This window comes from Ammodytes marinus (genome assembly GCF_949987685.1).
Source record: "Ammodytes marinus genome assembly, chromosome: 9".
Lineage (NCBI taxonomy): Eukaryota > Metazoa > Chordata > Actinopteri > Uranoscopiformes > Ammodytidae > Ammodytes > Ammodytes marinus.
The window spans coordinates 16366169-16388391 of NC_137213.1; the positions used below are offsets into that span (position 1 = coordinate 16366169).

General features: G+C 41.8%; 1 protein-coding gene across 2 annotated transcripts in view; it reads right to left on the reverse strand.

The window, feature by feature from the left end:
* The window catches only part of LOC307255729 (laminin subunit alpha-3-like), a 52385-nt gene that overhangs the window by 16585 nt on the left and 13577 nt on the right, over positions 1-22223 (reverse strand). The window contains exons 5-38 of one of the 2 annotated variants that reach the window (XM_080034485.1): positions 22032-22202; positions 21363-21463; positions 20414-20529; positions 19530-19648; positions 18982-19072; positions 18197-18328; positions 16766-16813; positions 15663-15797; positions 14931-15065; positions 14436-14570; positions 14133-14185; positions 13724-13823; positions 12840-12971; positions 10849-10896; positions 9663-9797; positions 9409-9543; positions 8892-9026; positions 8630-8682; positions 8086-8185; positions 7159-7211; positions 6893-6998; positions 5975-6074; positions 5706-5862; positions 5021-5159; positions 4653-4795; positions 4406-4509; positions 3808-3964; positions 3287-3450; positions 3067-3175; positions 2877-2974; positions 1611-1809; positions 1385-1511; positions 919-1067; positions 274-389 (exon numbers count right to left, since the gene is read on the reverse strand). In XM_080034485.1, the coding sequence (XP_079890611.1) occupies positions 274-389; positions 919-1067; positions 1385-1511; positions 1611-1809; positions 2877-2974; positions 3067-3175; positions 3287-3450; positions 3808-3964; positions 4406-4509; positions 4653-4795; positions 5021-5159; positions 5706-5862; positions 5975-6074; positions 6893-6998; positions 7159-7211; positions 8086-8185; positions 8630-8682; positions 8892-9026; positions 9409-9543; positions 9663-9797; positions 10849-10896; positions 12840-12971; positions 13724-13823; positions 14133-14185; positions 14436-14570; positions 14931-15065; positions 15663-15797; positions 16766-16813; positions 18197-18328; positions 18982-19072; positions 19530-19648; positions 20414-20529; positions 21363-21463; positions 22032-22202 (3995 nt within the window). Of the gene's footprint in view, positions 1-273; positions 390-918; positions 1068-1384; positions 1512-1610; positions 1810-2876; positions 2975-3066; positions 3176-3286; positions 3451-3807; positions 3965-4405; positions 4510-4652; positions 4796-5020; positions 5160-5705; positions 5863-5974; positions 6075-6892; positions 6999-7158; positions 7212-8085; positions 8186-8629; positions 8683-8891; positions 9027-9408; positions 9544-9662; positions 9798-10848; positions 10897-12839; positions 12972-13723; positions 13824-14132; positions 14186-14435; positions 14571-14930; positions 15066-15662; positions 15798-16765; positions 16814-18196; positions 18329-18981; positions 19073-19529; positions 19649-20413; positions 20530-21353; positions 21464-22031; positions 22203-22223 lie in introns of both variants that reach the window. The other variant, XM_080034484.1, reaches the window with a different exon arrangement.

The following is a 22223-nucleotide window of genomic DNA, read 5'->3' on the forward strand; positions in this document are numbered from 1 at the left end:
ATAACGTTTCTTTGTTTTTTTTTATACTCCATTATCACAGCTAGAGGGCACCATTTCCCAAAACAATCCACTGTATTATTTATTCCTGTGAAACTGTTGCCCTGGTGAGTAAACAGATTATTGTCGTGGAACCAAATCAAAGTATACATAAGTCACAAGTTTTTATAAGGGGTTTATGATAAAATAAAGAAACAACTGGCCACATCTTTAAAGTAGCATTTCAAATTGGATTTGAGTCCGGCTTGTTTGATAGACATGCCGGCGGATACCTACTCAATATCGAAACCTTCTCCACTACATTGCTGGGTGAAATCTTCAGATTTATCCAGCAGCTTCTCTCTCAGGAGATCTGGGGTGTAAATGCTGTCAGGAACCAGCATGATATAATCCTATACAAAAAGATACAAATCATAACATAAGATAAAAGCAGACAATCTCGGCAGAAAACTTCCAAAGCACATGTATCTGTACGATGCAGGCAGTGATAAACAGATAGACTGAGGATTCAAAGAGTTTAAGCCTTGTTGATTTGATCTAAAGGAAAAATAAAGCAAGCAAACAATGGTCAAGAAAAGTCCAACCTGCCCTGCCTCACAGAAGTTTGTAAGCCTAGCGTTTGAAAGCTGTGCAGGGGCTGCCTGGTAAAATACAGGCCCTTCATTGTTGTTGTTGTTGTTGGGGATATGGCATAATACTGAGGAGAAAGGACCTCAGCATGCCAAGTGCTCAAGCTGAACAACTCTTGTACAAAACATAGACCATACCCAAAGCAGTAGAATTTACACAGAACTATGTTTCACTAATTACTTTCGATTTCCCCCCCAAAATGTTGTACCATTTTAATTGTCATTTTATTTAGTGGCTTTTAAAATTAAAATAAACATAGACACAGTTTGACTCATCACGTAAGCCGCTGACCAGAATAAGTGTCTTCCTGGGTGGCACGCTCAAAGAGATGATGGGCAGCTGCCAAGAATTCTGGTCAAAGTCAAGGGCAATGCGTCCATCGGCGATCACAACCCCCCTGCAGCCTGAGACTGCGGGGCAGAAGGATGCATTTATGGAACCTGTAGGAGAAAAAAAAAGAAAAGAGTTCAAGTTCAGTGTGGAGAAATAGTAAAGGAGCGCCCGGCATGCTGCACAATTATCCCTCCCTCCTTTGAAGCCATGTAGGGAAGTTCGTCCAAGGCCTTTGATCATCTTGTCATGAGCCCGTGGGACTTAATATGCTTCTTCAGGAGGAATCCATCCCTCCTCGCTGAGAAGGCTTTCCCAGTCACTGCCCCTGGGTAACCGAGCTTATATCCAATGGGAGCCAATAAGAAACTCCTTGAATTCTATTTCATCGGACAGGAGAAAAAAACACTACCTGCAGCACACTCACCCTTCCACTCACGCCCTGCTTCCACTCTGACCTCCACGGGGAAGGAGGTGTGTTCAGGTTGGCGATAATGGACCACAACTACATATCTGCCAGGGAGGGGCCCCTTGGCAGTGAAATTGATCTCCGTCTGAGAAAAAGATGAGGAAAAGCTTAAGTGTCGCACAGTCCAGCTTATTGAATGTCCCAGCAGTAGGGTCATGTCCAGGTTAAGGGGTGTTTATTTTACCTGAGGGTATTTAAGCAGTATCCCATCAATCGGAGGTTCGCGAGCAGGGAAGGCTCCGGTCTGTCGTCTCCGTCTCCAATCCTCGTTCTCTCCTGGTTGGGCAGAAACAGCTGGGGCCGAAGACAGCTGTCCATCACGGGCAGCGTACAAAACCAAGGCAGAGGTCGGCTTGTCAAATTGTCTCGGAATGCAGAGCTGACTGGAAAAAAAAGGAAAAACAGCAACGACATGGTATTACTTAAAGCCTGTTGATGGCGAGTGAGGTCTGTGTCGAGTGCTTTTGCGGCTAAACAATGTGTGACCGTTTAAAGGAGAGCAGTCGGTGGCAAGTCGGAAAGTCGCGCCCAATGAAACCTTTAACTCCACTAATCCTCTCCTAAATCTTGAAACCCTCTGGTTATCACACTCTCTCATCATCACTGTGCATAAGCCCTGACATCAAGCACTAAATATACACACTCTTCTAACGAAAGCTTTAGTTTTACAGGCATCAGGTTGCTGGTCCCCCTTCTTCCTGATTTTGCCTCTCTATTTCACTCCTATATTTGGTCAAACTTACTTCCTCTCTCTTGGTCAAAGGTTTGCTTTTCTTCCTAGATGTATAAACTAAATTGGTACACACTACTACACAGCGTGTCAACATTTCACCTGTTGATAAACTGTTTCTCACTGTTACTCTCTATGATAAAGAATATCTTTAAAATTATGTAAATGTGGAAGCGGTGTTTGGTACAGTATCTGAATTACCCATGAATTAGCATAGAACCATTTAAATGCACTATTGAGCATACCATTAGGTTGCTCACTAGTGTCAAAACCAAAACAAATATAAAAGGTATTAAGCCAAAGTGTGTATAGATTACATTTTAAGCCATACTTTGACCGATGTTTTCCCTTTTTCTACGCTGAAAAACACAGTTAATGATACTGTAGGAGTAAGACTGCACACTGACAGCTGTAAACACACGTGTAAGTCTAACAACTAACCTGGTCATTAGGTGCAGAGTGAGAGTAAATTTAGTGTGACAGAGAGTCTGACCTTAAATTCAGCCTCAGGTACATGACCTTGTGCAGCTGGAGGAATGTGTGCAATCCTACCTGGGAAAAACAGATGTGTGCTCCAACACAACAACACAATAACACGACAAGTCTAGCCTTGTAGCATCATATCCGGAATTGCAGCTTACATTTATGGATGTTGCAAAAATTATTTGACTCTGTTGTGTTAATAAAAGCATATAACAGGGTTTATTCAAGGTGACATACCTGTCTACAGTGAAGCGGCCCTGAGTGGAGACACAAAGCACCTTGGGTTCCACATATTCGATGGAGAACTCTTCTGCCGGCACTGCGTACAGCTTATACTACAGAGAAAAACAAAATGCATTTCAATATTGCATGCTGCTGTCTACGTATTGAGCTATTATAAATCCTCTGTGGAAACATTCCCCCTCACCAGCAGGAACGATGCAGTGGAAGTTTGAAGGAGGAACTCCGTCTTGTGATCAAGCTGCATCAATGTCACCTGATTACTACTGTCCACTGCCACACTGCGGCACAGAAAGCTAAAAGGGGTTGAGACACACAACAGATTAAAAAACATACGCATTTTTATAAACCTTGTAGCTTATTAATAAAATAAATAAATAAATTAAAATAAAAATAAAAAGACTCACCTGTAGGCACAACTGTAAATGTTGGCCCTAGCTGGGATCTGGCCACCTGATTGGCCTTTGATGAGTATGTTGACATTCTGGACAGTGTCCACCTCGCTAGCATACTCCAGGACAAGGGCGTATGGGCCGGGACGAGGCACGCGTAGAGTGAGTTGGAGCTGGGACTACAAGACACAGATCATACAATGTTAGATCATTTTATTTTAATGAACTCCAATAAAAGGACAAACATATGAGAAGGTATTAAGCTACCGTATACAAAACACTATAAAAGCATGATCAAGAATTGGCCTATTTATTTAGCCTGAAAGTTACTAGTAGTTCCATAGTTCACAATGCTAAGAAGAACCCAATCACCTGCTTTTACTCTGGACTTTGAAACAGCTGATAAGAACCTTTTCAGGAACTCTGCCTGTTATGTAGCTTTATGTTTAATCTAATCATGCTATAAAAGTGATAGACGCAGGACTCAAACCAAACTGTGAATCCCTTAGTAGTCAAATAAAATGTCTATATTACACCTGTCTGCCATTAAGAGCGGCCATCTCAGGGTGATCTGGGGTGGGACGCCTCAAACGAGTCTGCCTCCTCCGGCGCCCCTTGCGGTTGGAGAGTATTCCTTGTGAGCCCAGTGTGGAGCTGAAGCCATCCATGGCCACATGCTTATACAGCAGACACCTGAGACAGAGACACACAGGCATAAGCAGAGTGAGCAATAGTGATGATTAGAGTTAATAAAAAGATCCTCCGCTTTTAGTTAATGTGGAAACTAAGCCAGGTTGAAGATATTTACATACTAGTCAATGCAGGGAATTTTTGATGGCTATCCCTTTTGTATAAAATGTGGTTATTTTTGCTCTTATCCTTTGCCTTGTATAAAATGATCTTTATATTATCAATAATTAAAAACCCCTGTTCATTGTTAAATGCAGAAATGCAGCCATCATATGTATTATAATAGACTTATGTAGGATCATGATACGTTTGGTTGAACCAGGCCAATACCTGCATGGAACTGAACATGGGAAGTTAAGAATAGGGACGGACGGCTATGAAAGCAAAACCTATGTATGTCATAAATGAGTGGTGATTGTGGGGATAGACAAAAATAGTATTTACTTTGTATCCCTGTTTGCAGCAGGTAGGTATGTGCAGGGCTGTGTGATCTTTTCCTGCAGCAATGGTGCCTCGTAGTAATCCCGGGGCAGCAGCACTAAATAGTCCTAGAGAGTTAGAGAGACAATGTGTACGTAAGTATTCAGCTTATTCCACATTTGTACTTTTTCTCAAGTGGAAAAATGCACAGGGGAATAATGCAATCTTAAACAGGAAGACTCTAATTGTTGGTCTTTTGACATGAACTCACCAGCAGAATCCCCTCTGCCTTTATGTGAATTATCCATTTCCCAGGTGTCAATGCAAAGGGCTCAGCAAAGCCCTCTCCTGGGACAGTGAGGAAGGATGGGGAAGGACTCCGTGGGAATATGACTTCCTTACTCTGATCCGACCCTGTTTAACAGCAAGCAGAAATGTCTGTAATGTCAGGACACTCACAGCTGAGAGCGCACAACACAAATGACGAGACATCATCGGCATATAGATACAGCACACACCAGCTTACATATAAATGCCACAAATGAAATGGGGTCCTTGCTTGATTTCTTTCGATGATGGGTTAGCTTTGATGATGTAATGAAATCTAAGAGCTGATTCAATTCACAGAGGCAGCCTTACCTGCCGTGCCTCTGTTATTGGTAGCCAGGATGCTACCGGTCACACTGGTGTCGCTCGGGTTAGTGAACCGCAGAACCACACGGAATATGTGCTGCCTCCCATCTTTAGGGTCAACATGCACTGTTACTCTGACCTCACTCTGCAGGGACGAGAGTGACACACAGCTGACTGGTAATGTTTTGAGTGGATGATGAGGTTATCATGTTAAGAGAGAGAGGTTAGGAGAGAGGGAAGTGAACAGAGCAGGGTTAATCAACAGACAGCAAGCAAAGGCGAAAGAGAAGAAAATACAGCAAGGCCCTTCACTTACAGTCACAGCAAGACTGAAAGCCAGCTTCGTCCACCACCAAGATCCTTGCTCTCACTCGTCCTCTCCCCTTTTCTTTTCGGGGGGTTGAGTAGCGCATTACAATATGGAAAAGGCCAGGAAAGCCAAGGGTAAGCGTTATGATCACCTCAGGCTGGAGAGAGATAGCATTAGTTCTAAGAGAGAAGGTGTCCACGGTGTGCTTTAAGCAAGGAACATCAGTGAAAAGGTAAAAGCAAAACAATAACGGTGGTATGAAGACAGACTGACAAAAGAAACCTTTAAAGTTATTGGTGGCAGAAAGTCCCCAAAGTACACAATTCCCAGAAGTATTGCAATGAGAAGAATAATTACATCAGTGTATCCAATATATCTAACCTGTGCAGGAGACATTACAGCATAGCCTCTCCAGCTGAAATCTGGGAACTCTTGGGGGTTATAACCAAAGCGCACTGGTCGGGCATTCGGTGTGGTGCCATCCTCAACCTCAAACTTCAGTTGATGGAGAGTGGGAAAATAGTAGCTTGGTGCTGGCCTAACAAGGTACATCAACACTTTTAGTAAAACCATAAAAGTTAAAGATGACATTATGCTCCATTTTGTCTGGATCCTTGTGTTTCATGAAATTTAAGATGGCCGTATCTTACTCAGTACATATACGGCCAACTACATTCTTCCGACACCAACATTGTCCCGACGTGTCGTCGCAGCCCATGCCAATGGCACCGCCTACATCACACTCACAACCTGTCAGGGGAGGGTAAACATTATTTTTTTGGTTGATAGTTTAAAGTGGTTAGCCATCTCTAACTGTGACAAGTTAAAATAATACACTCATAGCCTGTCATTAGTTTAAAAGAGCACACGGTTCATGATCTATAAGGATGTCAAAATATGTTTAAAAAGGTCATACATTCAGAAGAAAACAGTTCATAGGGATTTTTCGCAAATCACCATTTTCAGTTATGTTGTTAATGTAAGCACAGAAACTTGACCACAATAATTTTTGTATATGTCAAGAGTGTTAAAAGAGTAGTTAAGTATCATTTTGAGGGAACTAAGGGTTAGTTTTGTGAAGCAACAATGTTTGTGTGTGTGTGTGAGCGGAGCCCCCACTCAGTAACAGAGTGCAACACATAGGAATGCCGAGTGAAGCCACCATTTTAGTGTCAACTGTATCACATAGCGATATTTCTCGAATAAGTTGTCATCTTTTATGCATGTAAGTAATGTTTATGTGCATTGTGTGAGTTTACTGCGCTTAATCTACATTGTGCTTGACAGTCATTTGAGAACATTTTGAATTATGTATTGTTTTTGCAGCAGTAATTACATTATTTTTTAAATTATACAAAGGTTCTCGCTGATGAAAAAAGTCGCAAAGCACTGTCTCGGGCGTAACATAATCATGGCTGGTGCATCTGTGACCACACCCAACATGGATGTCACAGCATACAGCCTGCACCCTGAGTACAAAAAATAATTGTAAAGTACATCACTTCAGAACGATAAGTGGTTACACTGCTGATGTCAGCAATAACATTTGGTTAAGAAGGATATCTTACCTTGACAACCAAAATACTTCTTTTTCTGCAGCAGGAAGTATCCATCCTTACAGGTGTCACACAAAATTCCACAAGCGTTAGGCTTACACCGACACTGTCCACTTTTCTAGATACAGATAATCAGAAGAAAATATGTAAGAAAATGTTACAAAATTGTGACTGAGCCAAAACGATCAAAACTCTGCACAATAACTGTCTAACCTAAATCACACTTGGATAAATAGATCATCAGTATCAGTCACCATATGCAGCAAGGAAATGCTCACCTGCTCACAGTCTCCCACACCACTCAGGGTCCCTTTCACATCACACTGACATTCTGGTATGAGAGAAAGACATAGAGAGGGTGGAAGAAGGTTATGAACATGTAAAGGGGGATTTACGGTGAATAGACCCCTTGATTACGGGATTTTGTCACTTTCATGGGTGAAACACAACAGCACAAAACCCCACAATCAGGAGGGATCTGCACATCAAAGGTCCAGGGGAGATGTACTGCCACGGCTTGCTTTCAACAAAGTGAAAAAAAAAGAAAACGTTTCCCCACAGTAAACCGGAGGCATTCTTAGGATATTAAAGTCCCCCACAAACACACATACTCTCTTTCTCTCTGTCTCTGTCTCTGTCTCTCTCTCTCTTGTCTCTTCATGCAGATCGGTAGTGACAACATTCTTGCAACAGACCAAAACTGTAACATTAGACGGGTATCTGGACAAAGCCAGAAGCTGTTCCTTCACTGACTGGATAATGGGAGCCACCTTATTATTCATATATTATGAGATGTCAGTGGATAAGGACAAAGATCTTTTTTGTAGGGCCAGAGAAGGCAGATGTCCAGAGGTATCGTTATCAATGTGCCACTGGGTGCTCCTTACTGCAAAGTCACAGCATTCATTCTGACAAGTTCACATGCATCTCCACACTCAAAGAAGTTAACAGGATTTTGCCTGTTTTATTTTTATTTTTATTTTTTTACATTATTCCTCTGCTCCCCTCAGAGGGACAGGAAGACAGATCTGACCTTGTTGACAGGGGTTATGTTGACACATCCTCTGGGAAAAAGGGGGCCAAGACCCATATCAGAGCCTTGTCAGATTGTTATTGTGATTTAATACAGTTGGAAAAAATGGGGTCAGTGATCGTTACATTTGGAGCAATAAAACAACGTTTGTTTTAGAATTCTGGTCTCTTACCTGTACAGCCACGCGGGTTGCCTTTAGCCAGATTCCAGTAAAGTGGTTTGCACCTGTCACACTGGGTTCCTTCTACGTTTGCTAGGCAGCGGCAGGTGCTCTGAAATACAGGTAAAGAAAGTTGATGGTGTTGTTGCTGTTGAAAGGTTATTAAGTTTTACATTGAAATCAGTCCCAAGCAGTTGCGTATTGTACTGCAGTGGCAGTTTTCTGAATGACTGGACGTTTCCTTTATTTCAAACAAAGCACATGTTCCAAAATAGAGGCGGAAATGACCTTCCAGAAACTTTTTCTTGTTTTTTCCCCTTCAAAGTGGAAGGAAGTCTCTTTTCCTTAATTTTAATTGCATGTACGTTATTGGGGGAAACACTTCCTTATGAGAACTGCTGGCAGAAGTATCAGCAGCACAGATCTGTTATCCATTGTATCACATTTGAGGTAATGTAAATCCACACCAAAATCTTCAGTACTGTAATTAGACTGTGACCACTTCTGTCGTCAAGGCTAATCAAAGGACAATTAAAGGCTTTTGAGGGTGACATACCGTTTGAGGATCTCTGGCCTCAGTTCCTGCTTGGTTGCACACACCGATGGGAGCTAAAACCATGTAAAAAACAACATTAAATCAGTTAATGTTATAGTTATTTTCAAATATTGCCCAAATGTAGTCAATTTGATAATAATGGTGGTTAAAGATAGCGCTATCAACACAAATTGTGTTCTTCAACATTAGGACATTAATTGCTGCTCCAGTTCAGTCCCAGAATGACTTAATTTAAGATTCTTGTGGGATCTGATGTGGTTACCTGAACACTGGGGGAACCTGAGTTCAGAAGAACAGCGGTCACACTGCTGACCCACCACCCCTGAGAGACACAGGCACTGACCCGACAGTGGGTTGCATTCGTTGCCATATGAGCCGTCCTGTGAACACTGGCAGGCTGGGGATCAGAGACAAGGAGAAGTTAGAACTTCTAAGGTAAGCCTGTAGTGTTATCATGATTGGGTTTGGGTGATTCTGTTATGGTAAGTTTTTTTTCAAAATCCAGAATCAGATTTCCTTCAATGTTTCCCAATTGTCTATTCTTGGTTATATGATTCCCTAAAAGGAAGAAGGCCATATATATCTCATGTTCCAGCTCTCTAGTTTAAAGGAATACTGTGGGAGAATAAGGATGTTTACTCCACAGAGTCATGAGAAGAAGACAGTGAGCCCAGTAAAACCAGCAGCAAAACATTTTTAATAGCCCTTGAGTCACATGTACCAATTTGGTTTATCAATGTAGCTACATTGGTGGACACGGAGGGATCATGCTCACTTACCAGCACAGTCTGGGTATCCATAGTAGCCTGGTGCACATTCGTCACACTCTTGCCCCCCGTAGTTGGGAAAGCAAACACACTGGCCACTTAGACTGCACCCACTGCCAGACACACCAGCCCCCTCACAAAGACACACTGGAGGAAGAGAAAGAGGGCAATGAGCTACTGCTTTAACAAATTTGCATTGTTTGATACTTTTTATTCCTCATAGTATAAGGGGGGCGGGGGGTACTGGCATGGTGGTTCTTTCTCACCCTGGCAGTTTGGGAAGGACTGGTATCCTGGGCGACAGCGGTCACATCGCTCCCCCTCCACACCTTGACGGCAAAGGCAGCGTCCCGAAGCATCGCACACCTCGTTAACTGTCCCTCTGTAGTCACATATGCACTCTGTGTACATAGATGAGACACGTTTATTTTAACAACAAGAGCAAACCAATTAAATCCTATTATTCTCAAATTACCAAAATGGAATGACAAACACTGTTGTCAGCCAAACTATTCTCATATTGTGGCACACAGTGGTACGGCTACACAGGTGTTCATGTCTTGCCAAGCCTCGCCTGGTATTGGTACATGAATAGACTTGGCACTAAAGACAGGACGGCCACCATAACTAAGCCGTTCCCAAAAACTCAACTTTTCAAAGACTGCTGATGAAATTCCTTTTCAGTCAGCTCACTGGATAACAAACACATTCTTGAAACAAGGAAAGTTATTGTTATCCTATTCTCTGACAAATTTTAAGACAGAAAAAGCTAAAGGCTAAAGGTCTTTGTTTGTATATAAATGCCATTTAACTAATAATTGCTTTTCCTTCTTGGAGGAAACCAGAAAAGGGAATTTAGACCAGGGGCCATGACTAATAATAGAGTGATGAGTGTTCACTGCACAGTCCCAGCTGACTTTTGCTATCAGGAAAGGACACGGACCACATGAATTTAAATCCCCACTGACACACATGATAATTTAAGGCTGTCAGTGCTCAAGAATTGCAAGAGATCTGCTGTCACTGAGCAGCAGATTAACTCATTTTGACGATAAAGTATACATGTATTTCAACAATCCCATTAAACCCAACCATAATACACTGCCAGTCCATTTTTCATGAGGCTTACACATAATCATACCGTTAGTCATGCCAATATACATTAATCTCCATTTGACTGACCCTTGACACATTCTTAACATTTCATTTAGCAAAAAAAGAATCCAGACATTTCATGGTCCTCCAAAGCACTTTTTAACAACCTTAAAGTAAATGTGACTCCAGTGACAAAAACGTCAAGGACTGCTTCATAAAAAGCTCTTACAGTATTAGCAGTTTGTTTTTAGATACTGTAAATGCAAATGAGATGCAATAAAAGTAGTTTACATAGAATGGCAGTGTAAACACCTCTACAGTAGCACAACATATGTACTGTAGTCAAACCATACTCACGCTGACAGGTGGGTGGGCCGAAATAACCTGGAGGGCATGGGGTGGATTCTATACAAGGGAGGGGGAAACAAGGAAAATTAAGACTATTGGGAAAGCATGAACATGTAAAACCCTTATTTGTCGCAGTTGGGAAATGTGTTTGCTGTAGGATTTAAAATTCCCCAAAACAACAGACTAAAATGCAATTTGAGGTGGTGCAGGAGTATGAGGTTAGGAGGTCACTTCTCAGGCTCAATGGTGTTTTGTGCCTCCAACAGAGCCTTCAAGGCAGCGCTGCATGGAAGGCCCTAACCCTTACCCTAACTGTTGTGCCCCCAAAGGCACAAAACACCAAAGACCACATCTCAGGGCCATCCAATATCTGTACACTGAAATCAAGAGCTGTGTCCGGGTTCTCGGCAGTAAGTCAGATTCGTTTCTGGTGGGGGTTAGCCTCCTGAGGAGCTCATTGCTGCTTTTTGCAGATGATGTGGTCCTGTGACCTTTGGCTCTAATTAGATCTGTTTGCAGCAGTGTGAAGCGGCTGGGATGAGGATCAGCACCTCTAATAGGCCTTTCACACCGCCGCAAAATCGGAGCTAGTTCTGGGCTTGTTCGGAGTTAGAGCCAGTGTTTTGGTTTCACACCGCCAGGGAGCCTGCTCCGGGCCGTAAAAACCGGGGGAACTCATACCCCAGGATTGAGCAGGGTTTGATAAGAACTGCTTGCGCGAACGGTTGGGGGAGGGATTATCCTGACCAACCAGAGCAACTCAAACCTCATGCCCGCCATATTTAAAAACACCGCTACTACGAGACGTAAACATAACATAATTACCGAACGTAGCGATCAAATTGACCGGCGAGAATACGCTGTATGGGTCCTGTTTGCTTAAGAAAGCAAAGCGAGAGCCAACAAGTGTAAAAATAAGACGTATTCGCCGCTGTTGTTGTGCTTAAAGCTAGCGGTAGCTTTAGCGATAGCCACAAGAGCAGCGGCGTCGGGTGACGTACACACACGTTTACAGTGACGTCATGACGTTGCTCTCTTGCCGGCTCCATGGCTGTCTCCGGTCGATGTGAAACCAACCGGTTCATAACTGGGATAAGGCTGTAACCAGTTTTGAACTGACCCCAACACCAGCCTGGAACTGACTCTTGGTTCATTTTGGTGTGAAAGGCCTATAAATCTGAGGCCATGGTTCTCCGCAGGTAGTGAAGGAGTTCAGGTACCTTAAGTCTTGTTGGCTAGCGCGGGGACAATGGAGCGTGAGATTGGCCAGCGGATCAGAGCAGCAGGGGCGGTATTGCATTCACTTTACCATACCGTTGTGACGTAAAGAGAGCTGAGCCGGAAGGCATAGCTCTTGATCTACCGGTCAATTTTCGTTCCTAACATCACCTGTAATCATTAAGGCTGGTTCATAACCAAAATAACTTGGTTAGCTGGTTATTGTGGCCCAGGCAAGGGAAATCTGGGTGCCCTTTTGGATCTGTTGCCCCCACAACCCAATCCCGTATAAGCAGATGATGATAGACGGATAGACAGATGGCTGTGTGTTTGTTTATTTTGTGAAAAAGCTGCATGGGTTGGCAGTAAAACACTTTTGTCACACTACTAACCTCTTCTGCCCTTTGTCATTTACCCTGTGTAAGCTGAGTGCTCACAGACATCTTTAGCACATTCAGCCCTATGTTTCCCAACAGCCCTTTTATTCATCCACCCATCCGTAAGGTATGGGTATTCAGTATGTCTACCCATCCATCCATTTTCAAACACTGCTTATCCAGGTCAGGGTCACTGGGGCCACAGAGCCAGCAGAGCAGCCCAGACGTCCCTTTACCTAGCAACTCCCTCCAGCCTATCATGGTTGGATCCCTATAGGCATTCTTATAGTTGGACGTGCCTGAGGGCAAGTGACCAAGTACAAGATGCCTGAAAGACATTTGTCCACTACAAGGCCACAACCCAGGAAGGGTATTCAGTATGTGATAAGAAAAAACTAAACTTACCAATGCACTGAGGGTAGTTATAATATCCGTCAGCACAGCGGTCACAGTTTTCTCCAGTAAATTGTGCCTGGCAGATACACCTGCCAGACTCCATTTCACAGCCGACTGTAGTCCTTCCATCACACCTGCACGCTGGTGGGATAACATGTTTTCTTTTATTTACCATAAATAGACAAATGTGCACAATTTTCCAAAAAAGATTAATTGATCTAAACTGAAATGTACATATATATAAACACAAATAAATTGACTATAAGGCAAAACGACATTTACTATTCATAACATAACATATTGTTAACAAGTACTAAACTTTTAATGATTCCTCATCTTAAAATGAGTGATCTCAGAAGCTCATAATAATAATATCCCTTTCTCTGACATCTTCCTCTGTTAAGCTGACTTAATTGTGTGGTTGGATGTTATTGTTTACTTTACATAGCGCCAAGGGCAACCAGCTTAATTCGACTACTTTCTTTTGTCCAACTACAACTGGCAGCTATTTATAGCCAAGGCTTAACAACCAAGGACCATTAAAGTAAATGTAAACAACAGAGGAGCCAAGTTGAATAATAATACAAGCGGTGGTGCCAGTGGTGCCTGTATAATGGTGCCATTTGTGTCCGTCTCAAAAAGGACACAAATGAGAAAGGCTTCTCCTTGAATGTAACACTGTTTCGGCTTAACTTGTTCTTCATACATACTGCACGTACATTACCTACTGTGAGTCATTACATATTTCCCAAATGTACCTTGGTCTGTATCCTCAAAATAACCATGCATGTTCTCTCACTTTTTACAAAACTGTGGCTGAGCCAAAACAATGTATATATGTAGTATATGTACAGTATATATATACACAAAGTAGGTCTGTCTTGGTCTCTTACCTATACAGCCACTAGGGTTGCCTGTAGCCAGATTCCAGTGGAATGGTTTGCACCTGTCACACTTGGTTCCCTCCACATTTGGTAGGCAGTGGCAGGCACCCTGAAACAACAGATAAGGAATGTAAGGATTTGTTTAGACTGGTAGCTGCCACTGAAAGGTAACATTCTTTACAATCAGATAGATTGAAATCAGTCCCAAGCAGTTTATTTTAATTTAATGTACTTTTGAGGGAAAAACACACCGTGTAAAAAAGAAAGTTGCAGCCCTACAGCTGTGTAATCCGTTGTAACACTTTGTGATAATGTACAGTAAATCCCCACCCAAAGAGCTAGTACTGGATTAGGATTGTGACTACTTCTGTTATCAAGGCAAATATAAGAAAACTAAAGTTTATTGAGGGTTACATACCGTTTGAGGATCTCTGGCCTCAGTTCCTGCTTGGTTACACACACCAATAGGAGCTAAAAGCACAAAAACACAACAATGTCAAAAACATTAGTAAATCAGTTCATTTCATAGTAAGTTTTAAATTTGGCCCTAATGTATTCAAATATTAGATATTAAGGGTGGCTACAGAAAGAGCTATGAACACAAATAGTGTTCTTCAACAATAGGACATTACTTAACCCTATCCAAAAACAATGTCTCATTAAATATAATTGGCCTAAATGTTCCAGTTCAGTTCCAAACTGACTTATCTGATGTGGTTACCTGAACACTGGGGGAACCTGAGTCCAGAAGAACAGCGGTCACACTTCTGGCCCACCACCCCTGAGAGACACAGGCACTGACCCGACAGTGGGTTGCATTCGTTGCCATATGAGCCGTCCTGTGAACACTGGCAGGCTGGGGATCAGAGACAAGGAGAAGTTAGAAGTTCAAATGTAAGCCTGTACGGTTGGGTGATTCTGAAATGGAAAGTTGTTGTTTTTTATTCAGAATCTGATTTCCTTCAATTTTTTTTCCCAGTTGTCTATTCTTGGTTATATGATTCCCTAAAAGGAAGAAGGCCATATATATCTCATGTTCCAGCTCTCCAGTTTAAAGGAATACTGTGGGAGAATAAGGATGTTTATTCCACAGAGTCATGAGAAGAAGACAGTGAGCCCAGTAAAACATTTTTTTAATAGCCCTTGAGTCACATGCACCAATTTGGTTTATCAATGTAGCTACATTGGTGGACACGGAGGGATCATGCTCACTTACCAGCACAGTCTGGGTATCCATAGTAGCCTGGTGCACATTCGTCACACTCTTGCCCCCCGTAGTTGGGAAAGCAAACACACTGGCCACTTAGACTGCACCCACTGCCAGACACACCAGCCCCCTCACAAAGACACACTGGAGGAAGAGAAAGAGGGCAATGAGCTACTGCTTTAACAAATTTGCATTGTTTGATTCTTCATTAGAAATCAAAATAATCCTGATTCATTTTGTCCATACAGCACTGCAGGTTTCCTTTTCTTATACATAAAAACAATGTCTAGAGGAGCAAACCTGTAACTCAAACAACATATAAATAACAGAATAAACCTTAAAGAAGAAATGTGATCATTCTGAGGGAGGTCATTGACTGTAGAGCCTGAGGTTCAAGTGTCCAAAGTCATGAGTTTTGACAACTGCCCAGCTTGAAGTGTACTCGCTTCAGAAAGTAGTACAAGCAAGTGTATGCAGAGTAGACAAAGGGAAACTTTTCTGTAACAATAAAGCTCAAGCTTGCAAGACAAACATATTTGCAGACCAACCTTTACTGTGTAACTATGTGCAGCTAGTCCAAAATATCACTTCTGGCTTTGCTGCTGTACAGAAACATATTATTTGGATACGCTAAAGTTCATGTTTCATAATCATTCACTTAAGTTACACTGGTGAGCTTGTGTTTTAACAGTCTTTTGGTGGCTGAATGTACAGTATATTGGAACAGTGTTTCTTTCTCACCCTGGCAGTTTGGGAAGGACTGGTATCCTGGGCGACAGCGGTCACATCGCTCCCCCTCCACACCTTGACGGCAAAGGCAGCGTCCCGAAGCATCGCACACCTCGTTAACTGTCCCTCTGTTGTCACATGTGCACCCTGTGTACATAGATGAGACACGTTTATTTTAACAATAAGAGTTGACAAATTAAATCCTATTGTGCTCAAATGAATGACCCTGTTGAACACTGAAGCCTGCATATAAATGAGCCTGAGCTCTCTCTTTGGTCCAGCTGAACAACAAGGAATGACAAATACTTTTGACAGTCAAACTATTCTCATATTGTGGCACACAGTGTTACGTGAATAGACTTGGCACTAAGACAGGACAGCCACCATAGAGACCTGCCACCGATTGCTTTGCTTCTAAGCAGTCCCCCTGCTGATGAAATTCCTTCTCAGTCAGTTCACTGGATTATAAACAAGTTATTGTAACAAGTTAAAGGAGTTAATGTTAATGTTAAAAGTTCATGTTTTGCAATTCTCTGACAAATGTTATAACAAAAAAAGCCAAAGGCTAAAGGTCTTTATTGTATATAAATGCCGTTTAAATAATAATTGGTTTTCCATCTTGGAGGAAACCAGAAAAGGGAATTTAGATCAGGGGCCATGACTAAAATTAGAGTGGTTAGTTGTTCACTGCACAGTCCCAGCTGCAATCAGAAGAGGACACAGACCACATGAATTTAAATCCCCAATGACGTACATGATATTCTAAGACCGTCAGTGCTAGACAATTGCGAGAGATCTGCTGTCACTGAGCAGCAGGTTTACTCATTCTGACGATATACTATACAAGTATTTTAATCATCCCATTAAACCCAAACATAATACCCTGCCAGTTCTGTTTTCATAAGGCAAACAAACACGACCTGACCTTTAGTCGTGTTGATTAACATTAATCTCTGTTTTACCGACACATATTCGTAACATTTCACTTCGCAGAAAACTACCTGCTTTTAAATAGTGTAAATGCAAATGAAAAGAAGCCAATAAAAGCAGTTAACATAGAAGGTGGTGTAAACATTCACAGTAGCACAACTTATCAGATCTAACCATACACTCACTCTGACAGGTGGGTGGGCCGAAATAACCTGAAGAGCAGGGGGTTGGTTCTAAAGAAAAAGGATGCAGAAAAAAAGTCAACATTAACACATTCTTATAATTATTGCTAAAATACTCATATGCTGACGTGTAGATATTGCAAATTCTTGTATTCCCAATTTATCAACAAAACTTGCTGCAGGGGATTTGGTGGTCGTCTGATATAGTGGATATCCTGATTGCGATGGAAATTAAGACCACCACTATCTGGAAACTATGATCAAAGTAAAACCTCAAGCATTACCTTTATTTGTTGCAGTAGGGAAATGCTTTTGCTGTAGGATTTCAATTTCCCCCAAACAACAGACCACAATGCAGTTTGAGGCAAACATATTTCAATGAATAGTTCCACAATTTGTGAAGTATGCTCATTATATGTGTCGCCTAGAGCTGGATGTTAAAGCTAAACCAGATAAAACATGTTTAAGAGCAATTTTCAGAGGTGGTGCAGGGTGGGTTTTGGTCATTTTCATGAAGGGATACAAAAACAGCAGAGAAGAATCTCTTGAAGCCAATACAGCCTCCTAATGACTGTGTCAACATGTTTAGACAAACCTGTCAGTGTTAATAGCCTTGAGAGGAGAGACCCAATTTAATAATTACTTATAGAAATAAATCATTCTATGGCTCATAAAATGACAAGTCTGAATTCAAGAAACAATACACCTGGGGCAGATTACATATTTGCTGCCTGTGCATGTAAAATGACTGCATAAAGCTAATGTGTAAGTTTTAGATAATACCACAGGTTAATCAATGTTGTTGACAAGACATGTGAATCTTTGCTTCAGAATCAATTCCAATGTAATTAAAATATAATTCCCCCCTCGGAGAAAACAAGTGACTGTCAGGATTCCAGGAACACAGATGCTGAATGCTGTGGCAAGTTCATGCATTTGTTTAAATGGAGCTCTGGCACCAGGAATGTGAGTTAGTGAATACTGTTGCATGTTGACACGCTCTTCTGTATTTATCCCTGAAGCATTAACAGCATACTTCTTTGAGTATATTATTTTGGTAGGCCTTTTCCACAAAGGTTGTTTTTTTTCCCTCCATGGGGAAAACTGACACAAAAGGCTAAATAAGGTTGAACATGAAACTGATTCGAGCCATAAAAGGGGTGGGTTCAGTTTCAACTGACCCTACCCTATTACCTTAACACACTGAGCTCCCAAACACAGACACATCGTTTTATCATGGAATAACATTTTGTCTGTCAACCACAATGCAAAAGGACAATACTTAATACATACTTCTTTTTTTTAATCACAAATGTGATACATGCCACATGTTTTATAATATTTGCACACTAGAATGATTCAACCATATGTTTCCCAACAGTCTATTTATTATATTCACCCATTCAGAATGTGATAAGAAAAAACTAAACTTACTACTGCACTGAGGGTAGTTATAATATCCGTCAGCACAGCGGTCACAGTTTTCTCCAGTAAATTGGGGCTTGCAGATACACCTTCCAGACTCCATTGCACAGCCCGCTGTAGTCCTTACATCACACCTGCACGCTGGTGGGGTCAAATAACTTCTTTTATTTACCATACATAGACAAATGTGCTCAAATACCATTGACTTAAATGAAAATGGACATGTACATAAAGACAGCACAGCATAACTGATTGAAGGGCAAAAATAATTTTACTTTACATAACATATCGGTAACAAGGACAAAACTTTTAAACATTCCTCATCTTAAAAATGAAACGTCTCAGAAGCAAATGATTACTGCACCGTCCTCTGCTAACCCTGACTTAATTGAGTTTGTGGACTTTATGGTTAACTTTACAAAGCGCTAAGGGCAACCAGTTTAATTCCACTACCTTAATGTCCAAACACAACTGGCAGCTATTTATATGCAAAGGAACAGCCACAGACCATTAAAGTAAATGTAAACAATAGAGGAGCCAAGTTTAGCAATAATACAAGCGGTGGTGCCAGTGGGGCTTGAGCTATGGTGCCATTTGTGTCCGTCTCTTTTATCGTAACACTGTTTTGGCTGAACTTGAAAAGCCACCGGAAAGTTCTTTTATAACAAAAAGGATAAATAAACTATAAGATACAATACTATCAATAATAATAATGATAATATTGTATAGAATTGAAAGTTTGGCACCTTAATGTTGCAGTAAACCAAGGGGCCAACACAGTTTATGTAACTCACGTATGCATCCAGTGGGAGACTCAGGAGGCACTCCATAAGGTCTGTAGAAACCTTCAAGGCATCGCTCACAGTTCACTCCAGCAGTGTTGTGCTGAAGAAAACAAACATAATGTGAAGGGCATGATTACTATATAGGTGAACATGAAGAATGACTTTGGCTGACTAAAAGAGTCCTCTTTGCTCTGTAGCGTTACAAAGGCACATTGATGCACGTGACGGGACACAATGCTTACGGTACGCTCTGCATTAGTATAACATAGAGGGAGGTCACATTAAAGTTATTATTTTGACCCAAGAAAATGAGACAACATTTGTTTCTTGGAGCGATAAGAGAAAAGTGAAAAAGTTTGTTTTACACGTATGGGACAATACCATAGATAGTATATAAAATACAATACGACAATATGTATCAAATGCTCCATAGAGGACTCCATAAACATTTACAAAGACACCATGGAATTTCTCTTCATTTTTGTTATACCCTCCTCCCATACAACCACCCACACTCACACTCAGGAATCAGTTTAGACTTGACATGCATTTCATACCTGGCAGTTGATGCACACTCCTCCTCCGTCGTACCTGCCGAAGGTGTCTAAACTTGCTCCTCTCTTTTCCACTTCTGGATCGTAATTACAATCAGAGGAATGGGAGAAACACTGGCAGGCTGAGGAGGAAACCCCCGAGACAGGCGCACACGCACACACACACACACAGAATTACTTTATATGCATCAGCAAATTACCCCTTACTCCCCTGTCTGTACTTATGTACCTTAAGCTACTCATTTGCCAAACAAGACTCATAACTCTGATTGTTAAGTATTAAGGGAAAACTATAAAATCCAAACTAAAGAAGTTGGCACATCCACTTCCTGTATATCACCCCTGCGTCTCATTAATGTTTATGAATGGTTAGGGCGCCACAGCATAGGTGCACTGATTAGATTACAAGGCTTCTTCATCTTTTTTTTCTCTGCTTTTGTGGCTGTTGCGAGGTCATCTTTTATTAAACAAACATATTGTCAACAGTCCAAAGCAATTAGATTCCAGATGACACAGGCTCTGCTGAGTGACTGTATGGCTTGCAGATTAAGCTGGCATCTGGGACTGTCTGGTAGGCCGGTGCGGGCCTGGATAGCGGGCTTACTAGCTGCTGGCTAGGATGACAAAAAGCAGTTATCCTGGAGCTAGTTGGGGGCACCGAGCTTTTCATCACAGATATACCATATGAGGAATGTCCTCTCATCTCTTCACTGAGGCTCTCCTTTAGACCATATCAGGGCATCCACAACATGGCTCGAATATCAAAGGCAAGAGGACACTTCAGTCTACTCCGGGGGTCGTAATTCAAGGGGCCAGCAGGAATGGGGAGTAAAGAGAGTGTGGTTTTTGTTTACACATTGAATGAACCATTGTACATTAACACTTACGATGACACTCATTGGGGCTGTCCACGGTTGCGGCCCGCCATGGCTTCTGGTTAAAGCCTGGGCAGCAGCGGTCACATGACTCGCCGCAGGTGTTGTGTTGGCAATCACACTGGAGTCTACAGAAAGAGCATAAGACACCTGGATTTAGGGATGCTTCCGTTCTCATTTGCAGTACACAATCCCAGGCATTTACAGAACTCTAGAGCAGAACAAAGTTCAAACACAATGTTGACATTGAAATCCTTATGGTAAACAGTTATTTATAGAGCAGACACAGCGTAACAACAGCATTTATTTGGAGAAGTGTTTTGTTCAACCCGATAAATGTAAGTCATTCACTCTAGATTTCTATCTGTTGTTCTCCACCAACTCCTGAAGGAAATATCTGGCTTTTTAGCTGCTAGCTAACTTTCTTTTTGAAGAACGTTCATTCATTCACACAATGAATGAAGCATCCATGAATGCTATGTTGTTCTGTTTTCTATCTGTTAAGAATACAAAGGGAAACTGTGATTCAGTGACTAAAGCATCTTGCCCTTTAACCAACTGTTTACAATATCACAGTCAGCCATCATAGTAACTCAAACCATCTCCCGCACTTTACAATGGGATGTCAATGTACAAACATGTGAAGTCATTTTCCTTCCACAGAAACAATTCACTACCTCTCAAACAATACATTTGGCAGAATCTCTGTGGTCTTTGCTTCTTTGTTTTTCTAGCATTAAGTCATCTCAGTACACTGGCTTTACAAAGGGGCCTATTGTACAAAGAGACGATTCAGCTTTGTTAATGAATAAACAAATCAAATGGATTCACTGTTTGAAGATAAACTTGGAATGCATAGGTTGTAATTAATGATTGATGAAAAAAGCTTAAACCCGACACAACTATAAAAGAGTTAAGTATGTATAGCAATGCTTAGGATGAAGAGTCTTACTTTACTAACCTGTTGGGTTGGTCCTGGTTACGCCCCCCGCCGCACAACTGTGCATGCCCGTGGCAAACACAGCGCCCACCGATGCTGATGTCTTTGATACTGTAGTAATACTGTCAACATATGCGAAAATGTTATCACTAGCACAGTTTCAAAGTAATAGCAATCTTATCAGCAACATCAACCACACCAGAACAAATGTCTGGCTTTGCTTGGCAGCAGAAGTGAGTCAGTCAAACAAGTACAAACTCAAACCATGATCCATGAGCTAAATGCAGTCTTATGGAGTGAGTCATTGGAATATAAAAATAAATGAATAAATCTTAGCTATTCTGGATATATATCTTGTGGATAGAGCTCTATTACTCTTCAGGCTTTTATTAATATACTGTATAATTCTCCTGCTCTCAGCATAAGTACAATTTAATGCACATGCACAATACCAGTCTTATAAGCTGTCTCTACTAAAGACATTACCATGATGACTTGACAGAGATCTGGCATCAGGGCTTGACAAAGACGAATGTGTGAGTAGGAGGAAGCAGGTCAGTGTGTTTGTGTCAGCAAAACGAAAGCTGAAGCGTAGGTGGTGCAGAGTTGTACATTTGGCTTGCCTAAATGGGAAACAAGAGTCTGCCCGGCATGACACCTTTGTGTGAGGTTGTACAGTATGTGCCTCACCCTGCGTGTGACGGTGGGATCTCTCTGGGCCTTGGAGATCAGGTGGCCCAGCAGTGTGCTTGTGCGGAGAAAGCGCAGGCGAATGTTAGTTGCCTTTGTGAAGTCTCGCAGTACTGGCGAATAGGTGAAGTTTCTGGCCCCAGGCCGGCCGTTGACTAGAGACACCACAATCTGGACAAAAACAAATGTATT